We start from the raw sequence: 19,667 nt of genomic DNA, 5'->3' as shown, positions 1-19,667 counted from the left end.
GCGGACCTTGCTCCTGAACTTCTGAACAGCCGATCACCTGCTAAATCAATCACCCCAGATGCCCCTAAGGGACCCCCAACCCGTCATATCTGAAACTGAAGCTGTCCTCTTCCCCCGGCAAACCTGCCAGAGGAGGGGAGGGGCCCGTGGCTTCGAAATCTACAGCATTAGGATCTGAAAGCCTGGGCTGCATTCCTCACTCCACCATTTGGAGGAGAACCTGTCCAGGTGCCCAAGCTGGTCACCAGGTCCTCTGCGCTCCCTTCTCCAATCACCTAAGCTCAGGTCCCACCTCCCCAAAGTCTCTCCTTCCCCGTGGCCACACTCTTCCAGGTTCTCCTTCCTCACCCAGATGCTGCAACCGCCTGCAGCTTTCAGCTTGGACTGCTCTCCACTGCCCCAACCTGAGCAGTCCCCCCAAAACGTGCATCTAAATTGGTACCTTTCTGCTTGAGACCCTGCAGTAGCCTGGCACTGTCCCAAGGTCACGGAGGACAGTCATTTTGTGCACTGTCCCAGTCTCCTTCCCAGGCTTCACTATTCATGATTCAGCCTCTGGGCTACACCCAGCCCCTAATAACCCACATTAGCCAGGATGCTCTAGGCTCTAGCTGGTCCCTAATCACTCATATTACCCAGAATGCACTAGGCTCCACCCGGCCCCTAACCATTCACATTACCCAGCATGCACTAGGCTCCACCCGGCCCCTAATCACTCACATTTGTCAGGATGCACTAGGCTCCAGCTGGTCCCTGATCACCCACAGTACCCAGAATGCACTAGGCTCCAGCTCGTCCCTGATCACCCACAGTACCCAGAATGCTCTAGGCTCCTCTGGCCTCTGAGTATCCACTGCAAATAGCTAACACCTACTCTCCTGACTCTACCAAATTCACAGCTCGGGCTTGCTTTCCAACACTCTCAGTGCAGCCGGGGCCTGGCCCTGCATCTCCCTCACTAAACTCTGAGTCCCGGTGGGCAGGAAGGTGTGTCTACCTTTGCGTGCTCAGCCCCTGACTCAGGTACCCGGTAAGTGCTCAAGTTAATCGCGGCCCCCGGCACCCAGTAAGCCCTCGAATGCCTGCTGAACGCATGAGGGAAGGAGAAAGCAGTCCTGTCTTCACGAGAGCCACCAAACACAAAACCGAGACCCTCTGAAGCCCAGCTGCTCCTGCGCGACACAGAGCCGCACGGTCGCCGACGGCAAGCCTCAGGGCTCAGCGTCACGGAGTCACGTTTCTCTCTATTCTCTCAGCCGAGGTTATGGTTTTTTTTGCCAACAGGAGTCTTGGCAAGCCAGTCACGATTTCATCTCCCACCAGGTCCGTTTGGATGTTGTTAAAGAAGCCTGGTCTTTTTCACTTGCTTTCCAGGTGACGTTCATTTCCTCTCTTTTGTTTCAAGAGCGAAAAACAAAACGAAGTGCGTCCAACGTCGCTCTCCTACTTCTCCTCAACCCCCTCTTCCAGTCAGCACAGCTTCCAGCACTGTGTCCCTTCCTGTCTTTCCAGACGAGAAAAGAAAATCCTGTGGCATCTAACGGGATTCCTGGAACAGACCCGTGAGTCCACCTGGTTCTGGGGGCGGGCGGGGGGGGGCGGCTGGTGGGGCAGCTGGTGGAGCTGCGGCCTGGAAGGCAGGGCCGAGAACCACAGGGAAGCGGTCAACCACTAGTCCTGCCCCCACTCACCTCCCACGCCACCTCTGACCTCAGCCCCTCAGCGCCGCAGCCTCCAGAGGAGCAACGACTCAGGCTGCCAGCGCGGGCTGGAGAAGGACACCATTCAGGGCCAAGCATCCCCGGTTTCCTGTCCTTCCCGGCCCCTGCTGAGGGCTATGAAACCCTCAGCACCGGGGGAGGCTCCTGGTTGAGCTTAGAATGAAAAGCCATGGAAAGCTTAAGCAAGAAAGCACGGGGGCAGAGGTGGTTTCCGCTTGGTTTTGTCGTTGTCTTATCTTGACAGCGGTGGTCAATGTTAACACCTAGAAGCCATTTCTTTTTGTTTTCTACCCATTTTCTCCACAAATGGTTCCACGGCACACACTTTGAAACCTGTGCCCTGACTTGAGAGAGAGGCAGACAGAAGCTTAGAGATAAAGCAGCCTGTTGGCACAGGGCCGGTCCACCATGGAGCTCACACTACACCTGGATCTCCTGATTTCCAGCACTAGAATCCCAGTCTGGGAAACACCCAGGCCTCAGGGATAGACATAGCTTTAATAACATCCTCCACTGCAGGGGAAAAGGCATCCAAATACTCTAATCTTAGAACGCCAGATATCTAAATATTTTCTACTTTTTCCACTGATTTTGAGACAGGACTCTCTTCACCAATTTCAAAACACCCAAAGGAATATGCACTTGACGCCCACTTACACGCACCTCTGTCCCAACTTCCAGCAGAAGACTGGGCGTCCGGGCCTCCGTGATGCCACGAGCCGCGTACCCTTCCTCTGCCCTCATATTTCCACCTTTGACGTGCAGGTGACACAATATATCCTCACATGCCCTAGAGCCACACAGACATTTGCACTTTCTTCAGAGAAAAGCCTCCATATAAATCCAGGTTGCGGCTAACACGTTAGAAGGGGGAGAGGTTTCATCGTTTTTATTTGAAGAACTGGCACTGCTTCTAGAAATACTAGTCCTCGGTGGCGTTTCCTGGTTCCCTTCTGGACAACCCGCCTCTCCACTCTCAGACCAGCCGCAGGGCCCCAGCCGCTGCCACCTCAACCCCTCGGGAGGATGGGACTAAGCTGCCGGGACCCCTGCCCTCTCACGGCATCCCGAGAGCGCTGGGGTTCCTGCGAGGTGTGACGGGGAAGGCAGGTGACGGGACAAAGGCCTTGTTACCTTTCTCTTATACATCTGCTCCCTTCCCTGTCACAGTCTGTCTGTGGGTTAGTAAAGTGTTTCCCATGAAGAAAATGACAGATGGGGAAACCTAAGTCCGTTCTGATTTCCCAACCATGCGGTTTTGAACGCGGATCAAACCAAAACTCTTCTGAAGTTTAAAAATAAATGTTTGCCAAAGGCTTTGGGTAAACTCTGACTCACTTCCTTGGTGGACAAAGCCCTGTAGGTAGAGCTGGTCCCACCAGAACGGGGCTGTGGCTCCCAGGGTGGCCGCAGGGAAGGCCCAGGCATCTGAAGATGGGGCAGGTGGGGGAAGAAAGAGGTGACCGATGACGACAGCCAAGCACACGTTCACAAGAAACTGTCCCTTCACCGCAACGCAGTGCCAACATTTGCTCATCAGCCAGCTGGGGTCACTTATACTGAAACTGTCCCTTCCCCCTAACGCAGTGCAAATAAATATTTGCTCACCAGCCAGCTGGGGTCACATATACGGAAACTGTCCCTTCACCCCAACACAGTGGCAATATTTGCTATCAGCCAGCTGGGGTCACTTACACTGAAACTGTCCCTTCCCCCAAACGCAGTGCCAATATTTGCTCGTCAGCCAGCTGGGGTCACTTATACTTGACCACACAGCTCAATGACTCAGTCCCTGGTGCCACGGTTCAGTGGACTGTCTTCTTAACGTACAGCACAGCTCTGATGCTCAAAAACCCTGTCGACTGAAATACGGCCCCAGGAATATTAGTTCAGAAGAGCATCAAATTATAGAAACACAGGCAACCGCGAGGAAGAAAGTCACCCAGCACGACGGAAATTACTCAGCCTGAGTCCAGATCCATCATCTATCTCACGAGCTAGTGAGAAGCAGAACATCGCCCCACGCAGAGCAAACTCAAGGTCCTTCAGAGATTATTTACCAGTTAAGATGTGGCTCCTCATTTTGCAAACTAATCAGTAACTCAGTCACCTGTGAAATTTCTGCTCACTCCTTATGTGTAAAATTCGTCCAATGACGTATGCTGTGTGGGTTTGAGGAGGGTTATTATAATGAGAACATGAAGCTTTTAATTTTTCAAGGAAATTGTTCAAACAAAACAAAACAACTGTTTTGTTTTTCGGCCTAACTGTTGCTAGGCCGAAAAACAAAAACAAAAAAGTAACGTTCATTCACCCACCGTCAGTACGGTATGGTCTCTGCTGGCAAAAAGCCGGGCTCATTCCTTGCGCTCAGGGTCGGGGGAGGTTGCTAAAAGTGGGGAGGGGAAGACAGAGATCAAATGAGGAGAGAAACTCAAAAAAGTATGCTAAAAACATTCCTCTCCCCCAGGACTTATTACATCTGATATCAAGTCAGCTCAAAAAGCTATAACCTCTCGGGGCTCCTTTTAAACAAGGACACACCTTTACAAAAGCTGCATCACCCTGTCTGTGAGGTTACGAATCCTTGTTGGAAAAAGAATTCACACCACAACAAATCACATCTGCCCGTGTTGAAAAGCGTCTATTTCTTTAGTCTCTGACAAGCCTTTTTCATAAACGAATAAGGAAACGTGATGCTCGCTTCTTTTGTCTGTGGTTCCCTGCTGCTGGCCCAGCTAAGTCAAGACGTTCTACCTTTTTTTCTTTTTTTCCGGGTCCAGAGCTCAAGGGCTACAATGAAGCCACCAGGGTGGCCCGAGCGTGTTTAATTATTTCAGTGCCTTGTGAGGCCTCAGAGGCGGCAGGAAGCTCGTCTGTAGCTGCCACTAACCATTCAGCATAGCTCGCTGTCTCTGGTTCCTGCCAACATGCTGACAGGTACAGACTCCTGGGAAGATGCCCACAGTCTCTGGTTTATGTCCTAGTCCTAATGACACAACCACATCTCCCTTTGGTGAGCCGACGGAAACTGAAGTTTGAAGGAGAGAGTCTTTCACTGGAATGCACCTTAGACAAATTCCAAACCAGGAAAAACCTTAAGCAGCCTTGCACGTAACAGCACAAAAACGTTCACACGTCAGCAGCATGTCTCAAAATGAAGAGTCCACCTTCATGGCAAGCTCCGCAAGAAGCGAAATCGGCAAAAATCATGACTCTCCCTTCTTACGATGCCAAGAACCTGCAAGGCTGAAAAACGAACGATATCCAGGTCTCTTCTGAGAAAATGCAGACCTTTCCAGCAGACGCATTAAGTAAGCTAAAAACCTGCCAGTTGAAGGGGGAGACAACGTCAGGACCGTAAAAAATGTATCTTCCAAATAATCAACTTCCCCCATGTAAAAACTCTTCTCTAGAGTCAAGAAATACTTCGACCCTGTGACCAGGGTTATGAAGAATTTCCTTTAAGCAAAACGAATTCCCAAGCATTCACTAAGCATATGTACTACTTGTGTATGAAACGCTAGCAAGCACACTGATTAGGACATTCAGAGTCACCTGCCCTACAGACTGAGAGCTGGTCTCTTAAATTCTCGTCACCAGCCCGTCTTCTCCCAAGACTGCCAGAGAGAGGGGCTGCCCCAGCCCGGCACGCAGCACACCCACCCCAACGCTGTCTGCCCGTCACAACTTTATTTCCTTTTTTGAGTCTCCCTTCCCAAACTTAGCTTTCCTGATTCATGCTGTTTAAATATTATCTCAATGAACTCCAAGTAATCATTTATATCGTTTTATTTTAATTTTGCTATATCAGATATGGTATTAACTCGGACAACGGGCCACTGGTGGATATCTGGAAATTTTCATTGCAACGGTATCTGTCATGACGTTTGACTCATAATCCCAATCTAAGAAAACATAGCTATTTATTTATGCCTTGCTTCATTTCCGAGAAAACCTAAGACTGTGCGCAGAAATCCATATAATAAAATAATACTTAAATTATGGAGATAGGAAAATGGGACAAAGGAGAAACGAAAGCAGAAAATTTCAAATAAAACTAGGAGAGGGGCCAGCATTTAAAGCTCAGCTTGTCAAGCCCACACACATGCTAGATCAGATTCTAAGCTTTCCAAGCTTCCCAGCGTCACTGGGAAGAGAGAGCATCACTTATCAGTGGCTAAAATATGACGGCCCACTGGTCAAATCTGGCCACCATCTGCCTCTGTAAACCAAGTCCTACTGGAACACGGCCACACCTAACCATTTACATATTATTTATGGCTGCTCTCAGGATACGATGGCAGATCTGAGTAGCTGCAACAGAATAAAATATTTACTACCTGTCCCTTTACAGAAAAAAGTTTGCAGATGCCTGGGTTACACGATCTGTGCCGGTAAGATAACAGCAAAGCCGTCTCCCGGGATAAGCACACTCTTCGTATGGTTCTGAAGTACGTAAGAGAACTTTCTACTATAAAGAGCTCACTGTGTAACCTCATGAAAAAACAGCCGTAGCTTCATTTTTCACAGCACATACAGCAACAGATTTCACAGGGACAATGGCGATTCTGCATGAGGCTGAAATGATGCCATTTGAGGGAAATTCTCTCCAGGTCTGGCTGAGTTCAGGGGAGTCTGCAGAGATGGCCAGTGTCAGCCACCCCCTGCCCTCCTTCCTTATCACAGCCCGGCAGGGCTAACAGGTCAGGCTCCTCTCCCGCTGGGCCCCAAGGGTCCTCCCGGGTCCTCTGAGGTCTCTGCCAGCAGTTAGCGTGCAAAATAAAACCGACATGTCAGCTTTGCTTTAAGGCCCTTTTCCGTACACGTTCTCTCCACCGAACGTGGCTAAGTACCGGGGTGGTGAGACGGAGGTTATTCCTCTGCTAAGTTCCTGAAGCGTGGCTGCTCCGTTCTGCCAGTGTGCAGAGCCGTCCCCAGGAACAGCGTCCTCGAGGAAGCAATGGACGGATGTCCTCCTGGGGAAACCAGAGCCCCGCGGGGATGGTGGCCTGGAGAGCGGATGCCCACGCGCCTGAACAAACATGAGACCGGAGGGCCTGAGAGCAGGGCCCGCAGCCTCCTCCAGAACGAGCGCGAGAGCCGCTCCTCTGCACAGACGGACGGGTGGGCAGGGATGGAGAACGGCCCAGGCACCTTGAATGGAAGCGCTCAAGCCCCCCACCCCACCCCCACGCCCATGACGTTTGTTCAAAGAAACAAACCCTCCGAATAGCCATCACCTCGACCCACTGCCCTGGAGCACGTACATTCCTCAAGAACCCCCAAGAGCAAGGCTTCCAAAATAAATGCAAATAACCTGGAAATGGTGACTTCTAAGAAACCACAATTCAATTCAGTGTCGGAAGGAGATAACAAAACTGTCAACAGTGACTTTAGGAGAACGCCTCTGTAGCCCTTTTATTCTCTGTGGTTATAAAGCTACGTTATAATCGACTGTAGTTCTGTTCTCTACAATAAGGGAACGAAATCCAGGCCATCTAAAAGTGTTATTTAAAGGGATCACAGACTAAAGTAAGAGAGCCGTACTTTAAGATAATCAGAGCTACCCTTATTGACCCCACTGGAAACTGCTACCTAGTCTATCCTGCCTATGTTGTCTAAGGGAAAGAAAAAGAAAACATGTCATAAATCATCTTACATGAGTCCTAACAGTTCTTTCCACACTGTGATTAAAAAGTATAAAACTAGAAAATAAGTAAATGCCTAAAACCCTCCTTCTCCTTGTGGGGTTGTGGCCCTGTGCTAGAAACCACCAACTACAAAGAAGGGAGACAACCATCCTTGACAGGAGAGTTGAAAGGGTCACAGACACGATGGAAATTTTCTTCACCCTAAAGAGACTGCCGTTTGCTCTCCCAGCACCAGCGCTTAGGGTTCAAGCCCAGACCACTTAAGCCACGTGGGGAGGTGGGAAGCCTGGACCTGGCACAGTCTTAAAGAAAAAAAGACAAGGGAAACTCTTGAGGAGCCCGTCGGAGCACACTGGAGCAAGCACTTGCTATGCTCTTCCGGAACCGAGTGCAGGGATGCCCGGATACGTCCAGGATTGGCAGTGCACGGAACGCGAGCACAGAACATCCCGGGGGAAAGCAGAAGCCCGTCCACGCCCACTGCGGGCCGATCCCCACTTCTCCGGGCCACGATGCAGCCCCCCACGCCCTCCGACGGGCCCTGAGCCTGAGCTCGGGCTGAAGGGAGGGTTAGAGACACAACGTGGGAACGAGTGTTTTCACAGCAGATGAGGCCTGTGGTCCGCACCTCCAGAAGCTGCCTCCACAGCCTGCCCCCCACCTCCCCGAATCGCAGCGCACAGACACCCTTCCCGAACCTCGCACGCAGCGGCCACACGTCCCCTCGTTTCTTCAAGACCCGCCGTGAAGGCTCCTACTTACGTAGCGCGTACAGGGTGAGAATCACTCCGGCCAGGCAGAATCCTTCAAAGAACCTGAGCGTGCTGAACATGGTCACGTTCACAGACAGCGCCACGGTCAGTCCAAAGACGAGGATGAAGATGACGGAGAAGAGCAGCACGGGCCGCCGGCCGGACCTGCACGCGGACAGGGACACGGTTAGCCGCCACCGCCGGGTGGGGCCGCCGGCCAGACGCCACGGCATCCCTGGGACCGCTGTGCTCGCTGGGTGCCGGGTGAGCACCGTACTGAGTCTGTATCCCTCCTGGACCCACCTGGGGAGGCCCAGGGGTAGAAGGCCCCCGGGGGATATGCACGCACCCGCTGGACTTGTAGATTAGGGAACACAGGTCAACAGTACCGCACAACAGACCAGAGAGACGGGAACCAAGTCCTGTTGGCGAGTCTGTTCCCCAGTACGTGGGGGATAAGTCAACACAATCAATGACACCTTCCCCAAACACCAACCTTGACACGCCCAACATTCAAGGTCTTGAGAAGCTGCTGACCTTTGGAAGTGGCTCCAGGGTCAACACAGACCCCAGGCAAGCGGCTTCAAGCCGTTTCTCTGGGCTGTTAACTAGTCTGGCCCGACCTCACCCGTGGCCTGGTGGAGCCCAGGGCCCAGCCGGCTGCCGACTGGTTTCAACTGTATGATGAGAAGGAAATTTAAGGGACCACAGGCTAAACTAAGGTAGCCTGACCTGTACACAACGGGTGTGGACCTGAAAGTGAAGCCCCCAGGGGCCCATCCTCTGCACCTCGGGAAACGGCAGCGCGCACCCTGGGCTGGTGGGCCACAGCGCCAGCCGGTGAGAGCTCGGTGACCACTAGGGGGCGATGTGCTTCTAGGCGTGGCCCAGGGTGGGGGGGCTGGGTAGCGGTGGCCCACTGGGATGGGGAGGCCCTTGTTCTCCATCCCTCCCAACCTGCCATGTGTCCCAAGTAAAGCAGAACCCTCCACCACACAGATGAATGTGACACAGCCAGAGTGAACCGGAAGGAAGGCTCACAGAGCAACTGGACTCCATTTGCCAAGGGAACAAAGTCCACGCCTGGTACCCCAAACACCTGGACTTAGGACGAGGCACCTACCTAAGAGCAGAGTGCCCAGAAAGGGCAAATGGAGAGAATGGAGAGTAGAGTCGTGGTTGCCTAGGGCTGGGGTGAGAATGGCGGTGACTACAAATGGGCAGGAGATGGCAATGGTGTAGACTCGGCGTGTGGTGTGACTGCATAACCCTGTGAATATACTAAAACTCACTGAATTGGGTACTTAAAATGGGGGAGCTTTATGGTATGTAAATTATCTCTCAATAAAGCTGCTTTTTAAAAAAGCAACACTCAGGAGTGCACGGTCTTGCCCTGTGCAGGGGATGGATGTAATTTCTAGAAACTCTGGGGGCGGGAACTACAGGACACAGTTTCATTAGAATTCCTTAGGCTTCTGAGCAGCCCCGTCAGTCGCTTTGGTTTAGAGAAAGGAGGGCAAGGCTGTGAGCTCAACACAACGTTAAGTCAACCTTATCGAGCTTTTAGCCATTACCTCCTCTGACGTGTGCTGGGGTCACTAAATCCTCATCAGCAAAGACTCTATAGGTAGTTTGGTCCAAAGCCAACCCGTTTACAGAAATAAATTTAAGCATGGCTTAGTTGGTCTCCTAAAATGAAGGAAAACGAAGTCTAACTTATCCATTTTTGTTTACCTCGACTTCCCTTCTCTGTAACACGGGGATAACCGTCCTGCATCACGGTGTGTTGGGATCGCTAACAGGGATGACGGACAGGGCACCCAGCAGCTCGTGGGTCCCCTTCCCGCATCCTGCATCCCTGTCGCCCACCAGATACGGTCTGCCCTGTCCTGACACTTTAGGAAAGATCCTGGATTTTTTTTTTTAACTTGTAGAAATGATTCTAAATCTTTCCCTCCCAAATGGTTGTTAAAATCATTAAGTGAAAATCAGTATTAGGAACTGTGGGGCCAACATGGTCCTCAGGGTCAGAGCCCCGTGGCCCCGAATCCAGGCTCCCTGAGGAAGGATGGAATCTTGAGGAAGACGAGGCTCCGTCAAACGAGGCTTGTGCTTTCTTCAGGAAGGGCCGTCGGGTATAGACACGTGCAAGTGATTTAGCAAGCACTGGAGTTCACGTGCGCACGGGCTGCCCCAGAGCTGGGGCCCTCCCCCACCGTCTGACTGGTAAAATCGCACCCCCAAATCTGTGATGTGCAGAATAACAGCCTCGGGGGGGCCCCGGTCCTAATCCTCAGACCCTGTGACTGTGTCACCTCTCAAGGCAAAAGGGGCTGTATAGACGTGACGAAGGTGAAGGGCCTGAGGTGAGGTGACTGTCCAGGTGGGTCCAATCTAAGGACCCGGAGAGCCTGTCCTGGCTGCAGGGAACCAGAGAGATGACCTTGTGAGAAGGACCTGACCAGCCATCTCGGGCTCGGAAACTAGAAGTGGGCCAGGAGCCAAGGAACGCGAGAAGGTGGAGAAAGCAAGGCAGTGAATTCTCTCCTAGCACCCCCAGGGGGTCCTGCAGCCCTGCGGGCACCCTGGGCTTAGCCTGGCGCGAACTACAAGACCGCGAGTCAGGTCAGCCAAGCCACCAAGTGCCTGGGAACCGTGACAGCGGCCCCAGAGAAATACGACAGCATCTCCACAGGACACAGATGTCCCGCTCAAACGGACGACTCGGAGGAGATTTTAACGGAGGGATTATTTACAAAGCGGGGGGTGAGCTGGGAGAGAAGGCTGGGGCTGCCGACAGCAGGGAGTGGGGAGCAAGGACAGTCCGGAGCTCAGAGACGGGGCGCAGGCAGGGGGGCCCCGAATGATGGCAACTCTGCAGAGACCAAGCAGGGGAGGGAAATGCCGCCACCTTGCTGTCCCCTCCCTCACATCTCCAGCCTGTGCTCCCCGCCCCCACCCCGGCCTCTGCCCCGCTGGCCAGGCTCAGCCGGGAGCCAGAGGACAAGGGGGCCTGCGGTGCAGCCCATAAAGGCAGCCTCCTGGGACCGGCTGGGTGAGACATGCAGGATGTCCAGCCAAAGACCCGGGGAGGGGGGGGAACGAGGTCATCGGGCGAGAGCCACTGACCGGGCCGGTCCCCCTCTTCCATGTGAACTAACGCGTGACCGTACATACTGTCCGGTCCCAGACAGAACGTGTGTGGAAAACAGTCACTTTTTAAAGTTTTCTTACACGCTGACTGCGGTCTTAGCTTAACCTAGGACTGGATCAACTTCCCTACACAGCCGTGAAACGGTGCCAAGGGCTGTGAAATCCGGGCTCCCCTCTACATGTGTTTATCTCCTTTGAAGCAAGGCTCTAGCAGGGAGTAAAATGCCAAAAGTAAATCAGGCAAGGGTGGAAAACACCAAACTTTCAAACTGGAACTGAGGCCCACTCACACGTGCAGGGAGCCCCAGCACAAGCTGCCCGCCCTGACCCCCCGGTGCCCCTCGCCCACCACGGCGACCCTGGCCAAGCGGCCACGGCACCAGACTCTGGCTGCTCGCCAAGGGAGACCCCAGACTCTCCTGTCTTCTGTCCCCAGGCCTGGCGTGCGGTCAGGGAGGCCAAATGGCGTGGATGGACAAGAAGGAAGAAACCACAAAACCCCGTCTAAGCAATTTAAACCGTCACAGATCTGTTGCTCGAGGTCCATATTTACTTCCCCTATTAAATCTCTCAGGAATCGGGACACTAAAACCTCCGTCAAGTCCGTGTTTTTAGGAAGAAGTGACGTGGTTATATTACCATAGCCTTCCCCACCTATTTCAATGCAGGTTTCTACGAAACAAAAGTCTTTGTGGTTAAAACATTGGGATTAGAGTATCTTTTAGGTCAGTATAGCTCACTCTGAAGACGTTTAAGCTCAAGGATTTGGTTTTAAAAAAAAAACAAAACCCCAAACCCTCGCCCTTTCCCCGCCTCCACTCCCCAAGAAAAGCCACCACCAAACCCCATGCGAGGGCGGGCTGTGGGTTTCCAGAGATCACTGACAGCGTCTCTGTTGCCGTCTCCAGGGAGTATGTCCTTAAAAAGCACTCCCAAACGATGATTAAGCAAATTCTGAACACTCAGGAAATCACACTTCACATTAATGCAAGGAACTCCCAAAATAGGCGCTAGCCTTGGGGAAGAAAGTTCTAGAACCTGAAAGGGGCCTCCCTGGGCTCCCCCGCCACTCTGTCCCCGCAGGCGCTCTCTGGAGTACCACCAGCCAGCTGTCTACACCCGTGGAGCCAGGCTCTGGGGCCACCACCAGCTTGGTCTCAAATCCTGGCTCTCCGACCCAAAAGCTGAGTGAACCTGGGGATTTTACTTAAACGTCCGTGCTTCCATTTCTCCACCATGAGACGGGGGTAATAAGAGTACCTTCCCAACGGGGTGCTGTGAGGACGGGATATTCTAATCCACGGAGACACTCAGCACGGTGCCCGGCCACTGCAGGCAGCCAGTAAGCGAGGGGTGCTACCATGGTCGCTGTTGTTATTACCATGACTACCCCCATCGCCCTCCGAACAACCTGTCACTTCACCCTGAACCACACACCTGGCCCCTAACCCACCCAAGTAAAGCGTATTCCTTCTCGCCTCTGGTCACCGCCCCTCTGCCTGCACTGCCCAGCCATTACGCACATGCTGTCCACTTTTCAAGGTCTAGCTCCCTGTGGACCCGCACAGGCATCTACTGGCCAAGCCAACTACAAGGACTGTCCCTCTCTAAGATCTGTGTGGCATTCAGGGAGCTCATGGGCACAGCCCCACCGTCCAGTTCTCAGGGGTGAAGAGAGTCCGCCGTGTCCTCTCCCCATCTTTTGACGCCTCTCGTATATCCACCCGCTCAGGGCCCAGCCCATAAAGCCTCGAAGCCACGTCCCCAGGCTCTTCCTAACTGCACTCTGACGGTCAGGAGGACGTGGGCTTGCAGGCTGCAAGCCGGTTTTGCTAGATTCTAGCAGCCGGGGAACTGCAATGAATTTAGATTCTCACTTCAAAATGGTCTGCTCTGTGCACCGGCCAATTCCTTTCATTCTGAATGCTGCAGGTGGCAGCTACAGCCTTCTGCTCTGCCACCAGCACCAGGGCAGAGGAGAGCCTCGGTCACGGTGAGCTCACACTGACCGTGCCCCGCTAGGCAGCAGAGGCTCGCTGCGGCTCCCAGGTTTGTGTGGCGGGCATGTGGGTACTTACCAGTCAGCAATGCATCCAGTTATCAGGTAGCCAAAGATTAATCCAACCAGTAAGGAGAACTTAGCGACATGGACCTTCCAGGCATTATCACACACAAGATCCCACTAGAGAGGGGCAAATAGAAAACAGATCAGAGAGAAACACACACAGAGGCCACTTGTCAATCATAAGGGCAACACATAACTGCGCTCAGGGTCATGACACCCTTTACAGGCTGTGTCACACATACCGCTAAGAGTCTCTTCAATGTTTTTGAAAATCCAACAATGAGAAATATAAATCTGCCCACAGAAGGCGGTGTAATGTTTTAGCCCGGGACAGAGGATAAAAGTCTGTAGGGTCTCACACCCCCCCATGACATCTGCGGATGAGTCTTTCCTCCATCCTGCCAGCACAGGCCGGGAATCCCCCATCCCTGGCACAGCTGTCACGCGGCCCTGCAGGTGGAAAGCCCCTGCCAGCTTTTTGCATGGGGTATCACAGTAACACGAGGAAACTGAAAGCAACCTCTGTGTTTCCATCCCAAAAAACTCCCCAAACTTTATAAGTCGCCTTAAAAATAAAAAGGGTTAGCAGTGAATACTGAAATATCAATTTTAACTAAGCATTCTTACTTTTTTTCCTCATCAATGTCCCTTGTGTTTTCCCATATTACATCCTAAAGCCACTTTCTCTCCACTTGGAGAGAAAGCCAATCAATTGGTGAATACATTTAGACTATCTTTACAATTAAGCTTTATTATTTAGAAAAACAAAAATAACCCTCCAATTTTTCCTTCCTCCTTTTGCAGAAGTGAGAGAGAAATGCACGTCTGTTCCCTCGAAGCGACGTGTGTCCAAGTGGAAACATGGCCCTCAACCCACAAGCAACTGACGTCTGGGCCCGAGGGGCAAACAAAAGGGGTCTCAGCTTCAACGGGCTTTGGGACAAGCCGAGCTTCTGCACCAGCCACAGCGGTGGGAGGGGCCAGCCAGCCTGGACAGAGCAGGAAGGCGGCCGCCCGCCACATCATTCCCTGGACTCCCTGGGACACGTCCAGGGCCGGCACTGCTAGCTGCACGTCATCTCATCATTAACAATTCAGATACAGGTGTTCTTCACAGGGATGACATCCCCCTACGTCTGCCCAGGGACCGGCAGCATCAGCATCACCTGGGAAGGCGTCAGAAAGGCACATTCTCAGGCCCACGCCAGACCCCGAACGGGAAGTTCTGGAGGAAGCACAGCAAGCAGTTTGACAAGCCGTCCAGGTGACAACGATGCCGCCCTGGCCTGTCATTTCCCTGCTGTTTTGAATACAGTGAATGAGCTTCCCAGGCCTGGGCCAGGGCTCGAACAGTCAACCCCCAAGAGCAGGGTGAGGCCAAAGGCCGCGTGAAACATGCACAGCAGGGCTGGTCAGCGCTTTGTGCAGCAAATGCCGGGTCAGAAACTAGAGCGTGAGCTAAGGGGGCTTGTGGAGGCCAGCCTGGAAAACCAGCACTCACGGAAGTACCCGTGTGTGTATGTTCTGTCTCCCCAGCCTGGTTTATCACATTCTGAGGCTGTTTCTGAATTGTCTTCTCTCCACTCTGCCCAGCACAGGACTCTGCCCACAAAGCAATTGATTTCCAAGGCTAAGAGCTACATCCACCAGCCCATCTGGCTCCTCCGGGCGAGGAGGTGCTTACAACACCTATAATGGTTACAATCCCAATCACATCGCACCTTCCTGCACCTCAGCCTGGCACGTGCTTGGCAGCAGAAGGACACACCCGGCCCCAGGTTGCTGCCAGGGGGAGGGGGAAGGGGGAGGGGAGGAAGGGGGACCAGCTGCTGGCTCTGTGGCCAAGAATCAGTCACTCCCGTCTCCACCCAGACTGCTCACTGATGAGCTTATTTGAGGTTAAGTGATGCCAAGCAGCACATTCTGCTTGTATTAGACGCCCAGGAGACAAAAGAGATTTTCATAAAAGCATCTGGCGGGGAGCGGATTGCCAACACTGCTGTGGGTTCAGGCCCCTGAACAATAACTCGCCCTGGCCTTGGGCAGCCATGACCCAATTCAGTTGCTACCTAGTCAGATGTTCAGTGCAATCGCTATCAATTAACAAGGCGGGAGTGGAAAACTGAAACAGCTGAGGGAGACAGAACCGCTCCCACGGCCAGGAGGGAAAGGCAGCCTGGTTAGCAGTGTCGCTGGTCCAGCTGTCCTCAGCCTGGGGGGCGGGGTGGGGGGAGGACCCAGGACAAGACAGCCACCTGGCGCCGTAACCCCTCCATCAGGCACCGGAGCAGACAGCATCTCTGAGTCAACAAGAAAACCACTCCAGACCCCAGCGGGCTCCCCAAGATAAAGTCCCTCCTGCTCGGGGTCTGCTGGACACCCCTAAACCCTGGAGGCCCCTTGAGGTCCACTCCATAAACAAGGTGAGGTAGGGCTGGGAATCCACGGGGACAGCATCCCTTGTCCGATCGCCCCACTTCTGATGAAAATAAAATATGCTCAGGTGTCCTACAACCTCCAGAAGAATTTCAGAAGTATGAAGAAGCTCTGAGATCACCTCGCTTTCGAAATCTGTCCCACTATCGATAAGACGCGGCAATCGGTCATTTCACTAAGCAAAGGCTAAGGGACGTTAAGAAACCTAACTTGTGCACAGCCAGGACTCAGTGGCACAGGTTCTGTCTCTGACATCATCACCTGTCACCTCCCTCTTCTCACACCTGTCAATCACCGATGCCAGAGGGCGCTCCTTCCTAGCGTACCTGGCACCCACCCCCCACTCCACCTCTGTTATGGACAACCTGATTTATGGGGACGCGTGAGGAGGCTCGCTCGTCACCCCTTTGGTGCGGGTTCCCGCAGTGTGGGCTGGAAAACACCACTTCCAGGCTCCCTTACTGCTGAGCTCTCCCATGTAACTGAGGTTCTGCCCGTCATCTGCACTTAACTTCCAGCGCACAGCCTAGATCTAATTTCCAGGGTAACTTGAATTAGGAAGAGCGTTAAGGCAGGAATAGGTGGGACATCCATTTGGTGGTCACATCAGGCAGGGCTTGGTCTGCAGGTGGCCGAGGTGTGATCCCAGAGCCCGGGTTGGACAGTGACCTCCTGAATCCCCCGCCTCCTAGCTGTGACCCAGTCCCTGGACAGGCCATTCTAGGGAGCTGCTCCAGGCACCCTTCAGGAGGCTCAGCTCTCAGCTGCTTCTGCAATTCGGCAAGCACTGATTTTATGACCAGATCTCCCTGGGAAGGAGTGTGCAGGGCAAGAGGACAGGGGGCCTCCCCACTGAACTAACACAGGGGTCTCCATGCATTAATCCCTCAAATCCATTCCCTTCACAACAATGAGAACAGCCCTCTAGTCAAGCACTTTGTCAGCAGGTTTAACAAGATCGCAAAAGCGGAGACGTCATGGCCCCATTTCATAGTCTGACGCCTGCTTCCCTTGCCGTTGTTCCAGGACCGGGGATGGTCCACTGTGATGCCACGTGATGCTCCACGGTGAGGGAACTGGCCCTAGAATATGATCTCAATCTTAGCTGCACATGTTCTGTTTTTCAAAAAAAAGGCAGTGGTTACAGAAAATCTGGTAGACTGTTTTCCTACCTATATATTTTAAAGATAAGCTAAAAGAAATAAAATTTATACTATTTTCAAGGGAATCATCTAATTGCTTGACTTGCCAGAGGGGAGAAATATTCATCAAGGAAACTAATGAAGTTTCTAAAGAAGATGGAAAATAAATGGGAGATGAGGAAGATAATCTTATTTTCAGCAATAATGAAGATACTATGATAAAGTCAAATGCAAAACAAGAACGTAAGAAAACTGAAGAAAACAGATTACTTATCCAATTTGAAGTGGAGAGACTCCCTGAGAATAAAAACTAAGAGAAAAAAACTACTTAAGAAAAAGATGATGGATTTTATAACAGTTTATCTGTTACTCCTTAATTATTATTCATTTTACTTATTATTTAAAACCTCCCTGCATCAAAAATACCATAAACAAGGGCTTCCCTGGTGGCGCAGTAGTTGAGAGTCCGCCTGCCGATGCAGGGAACACAGGTTCGTGCCCTGGTACAGGAATATCCCACATGCCACAGAGCGGCTGGGCCGGTGAGCCATGGCCGCTGAGCCTGCACGTCCGGAGCCTGTGCTCCGCAACGGGAGAGGCCACAGCAGTGAGAGGCCCGTGTACCGCAAAAAACAAACTTAAACAAAATTATAAAGAGATAAATTTGTAAAATATATTGGAAGGGGGATCAGAATGGGTCACCCCCAAAACATGCCACGTTGGCCTAAGGATGATTTTGAGCTGGAGCAAATGAGAATCAGCAGATTCAGAAAGAAGCCTTCTCAGAGCGTCCCTATCTGCCTAAAAGCAGAGGCTTCTGAGAAATGAAGGCCATAAACCCCCTCCCCGGGGAAGTCCTATGGCCGTGAAGACAAAGTTGGCACCCAGATGCGTCTGCAAACAGCCTCACTGACAAATTAGGAGCTGGGGATTAACATGTACACACTACTATATATAAAACAGGTCATCAGCAAGGACCTACTATACAGCACAGGGAACTCAATATTCTGTAACAACCTAAATGGGAGAAGAATTTGAAAAATACGTATAACTGAATCACTTTGCTGTACACCTGAAACTAACACAACATTGTAAATCAGCTGTACTCCAATATAAGATAAAAATTAAAAACAACCTCACTGAAACAACCCTCATCTTCCGTTAGTTCCCCCATATATTTCCTTCCCAAGTTTGCCACCCCTAAAAGCCTCAACCCCTTTTCTTCTGTCTCCTCACTTCTGTACAAACGGACTGTCCTTCTGTTAAGATGTGAGCCCAAGTTCTGACCACCCCTTTGAGTTACTGGTCACCAAGCGCTCCTGTGTGCCCGGCTCCACTTGGCAATGAACCCTGGTTCCCTCTTGCTCAGCTGCCTTCAGTCTAGTTCCCAGGGCCCCAGCCACAGAGCCTAGGAGGGTAGAGGAAAAAGGTTTTCTCCTCCCCTACAACAGCCCAAGGGTTACTATCCTTAGTAAGTATTTCCATAACAATATAGACTGATACTCCTACTAGAAATGGGTAAAGCACCAGGCAAATTAACAAAATATGAAACAAATGGTTTAAAAAAACACCTGGGAAATGCTCAATTCCACTAATTAAAATCAACGCTCAATATTTTATTTTCAAAAAAAATTTTTTTTTAAGTTTCCCAACAATGCAGGAGAAGCCAAGAGGATCAAATCTGTGCTGGGCGTGTGAACGAAGCACTGCGCTTCTGCGAGGCCGTCTGGCAACATGCGTCCCGTGACTTGAAATCATGAACACTCTTTATCCCAGCAATGCCCTTTCTTGGAAGTTTTTCCCAAGGAGACTATGACTGATGCCCACAGATGTCCTGGTGCAACGATGCTCAGTGTTTGTAACTTGTAAGACATGGGAACCTGCCTGACATCAGCAAGGCTATACAGCATGAAAATGTTTGCTTTTGAAAGCAAATGATTGAGAAAAATGCTCATGACATAACAGTATGAGAAAGGCTCAGAATAAAAAACCATGAATAGAGGAGATATTTGGGTCCACAGGGGAAATTAGAAGATATTCCAAAATATTTAAAGTGACTATCTCTGGAGAGTTGAGTTTTATTTTCGATTTTATACTTTTCTTGACTTTTCCAAACTTCCTACAGTTAATCTATAAGCCTTATAATGAAAGAAAAAAAGTAGAGGTAAAAGTAATATAAACTCCCACCCACAGTGGTAGGTGGAAGTGATAGTAGTTAGGGTGAGACCAAATGACTAAAAAAAAAAAAAACTTTTCACCTTTTCAGGAATATGCATTTTAACACAATCTAAGCACTCAGGTCTAGCGGAAGCTTGTTTGCAAAATGACTAGAAACAAACTACATCTTCGGAGCCTGAAGATTACTGATGATGTTAATGTTCATTGACTAAAGCCAAAAACATTTTTCAGGAAACTAAGTGAAAAATTTCCCCCAAGTTTCATCTTCTGTGCTGGAGATGCCCATCTGAGGCTGCTCCATTAGAAGCCACGAGGGTTTTACCAGTCACAACGCACGTCTGTTCTAACCCTGAGGAGTCAGTAGAGATAAACGGAAAAGTTTCTGCTCAGACTGCAAAGGGGATAACACTGCTTAAAACTTCAAAAGCTTAAATAAAACAAAATTCCTGACAGAACTGGAGGAATTTAGAGAAATGCAGGGTCAGCATTCTTCTGCAACCTTTTTTTCCCCCTAAAGTGGTATTTCAGCAGACCCTCATGAACCACTGTTGGATACACCGAGGATT

The 19,667-nt window shown here is 51.3% G+C and overlaps 1 protein-coding gene across 6 annotated transcripts in view; it reads right to left on the bottom strand.

Moving 5' to 3' along the window:
* SLC22A23 (solute carrier family 22 member 23) overlaps nucleotides 1-19,667 on the bottom strand; it is a 141,415-nt gene that overhangs the window by 92,949 nt on the left and 28,799 nt on the right. For 2 of the 6 annotated variants that reach the window (XR_007479482.1, XM_012537182.3), the window contains exons 2-3: nucleotides 13,359-13,462; nucleotides 8,138-8,292 (exon numbers count right to left, since the gene is read on the bottom strand). The exons of 2 other annotated variants lie outside the window; for them this stretch is intronic. Coding sequence is in view for 1 of the 4 variants with exons in the window: in XM_012537182.3 (XP_012392636.3) it covers nucleotides 8,138-8,292; nucleotides 13,359-13,462 (259 nt within the window). In the remaining 3 variants the exon portion in view is untranslated. Of the gene's footprint in view, nucleotides 1-8,137; nucleotides 8,293-13,358; nucleotides 13,463-19,667 lie in introns of those variants that run through there. 2 more of the 6 variants (XR_007479483.1, XR_007479481.1) reach the window with 2 other exon arrangements.

Source organism: Orcinus orca, chromosome 10 (genome assembly GCF_937001465.1).
Source record: "Orcinus orca chromosome 10, mOrcOrc1.1, whole genome shotgun sequence".
NCBI lineage: Eukaryota > Metazoa > Chordata > Mammalia > Artiodactyla > Delphinidae > Orcinus > Orcinus orca.
Note: the sequence above shows the minus strand (reverse complement) of the source record. Positions and strands in the feature narration are given on the sequence as shown.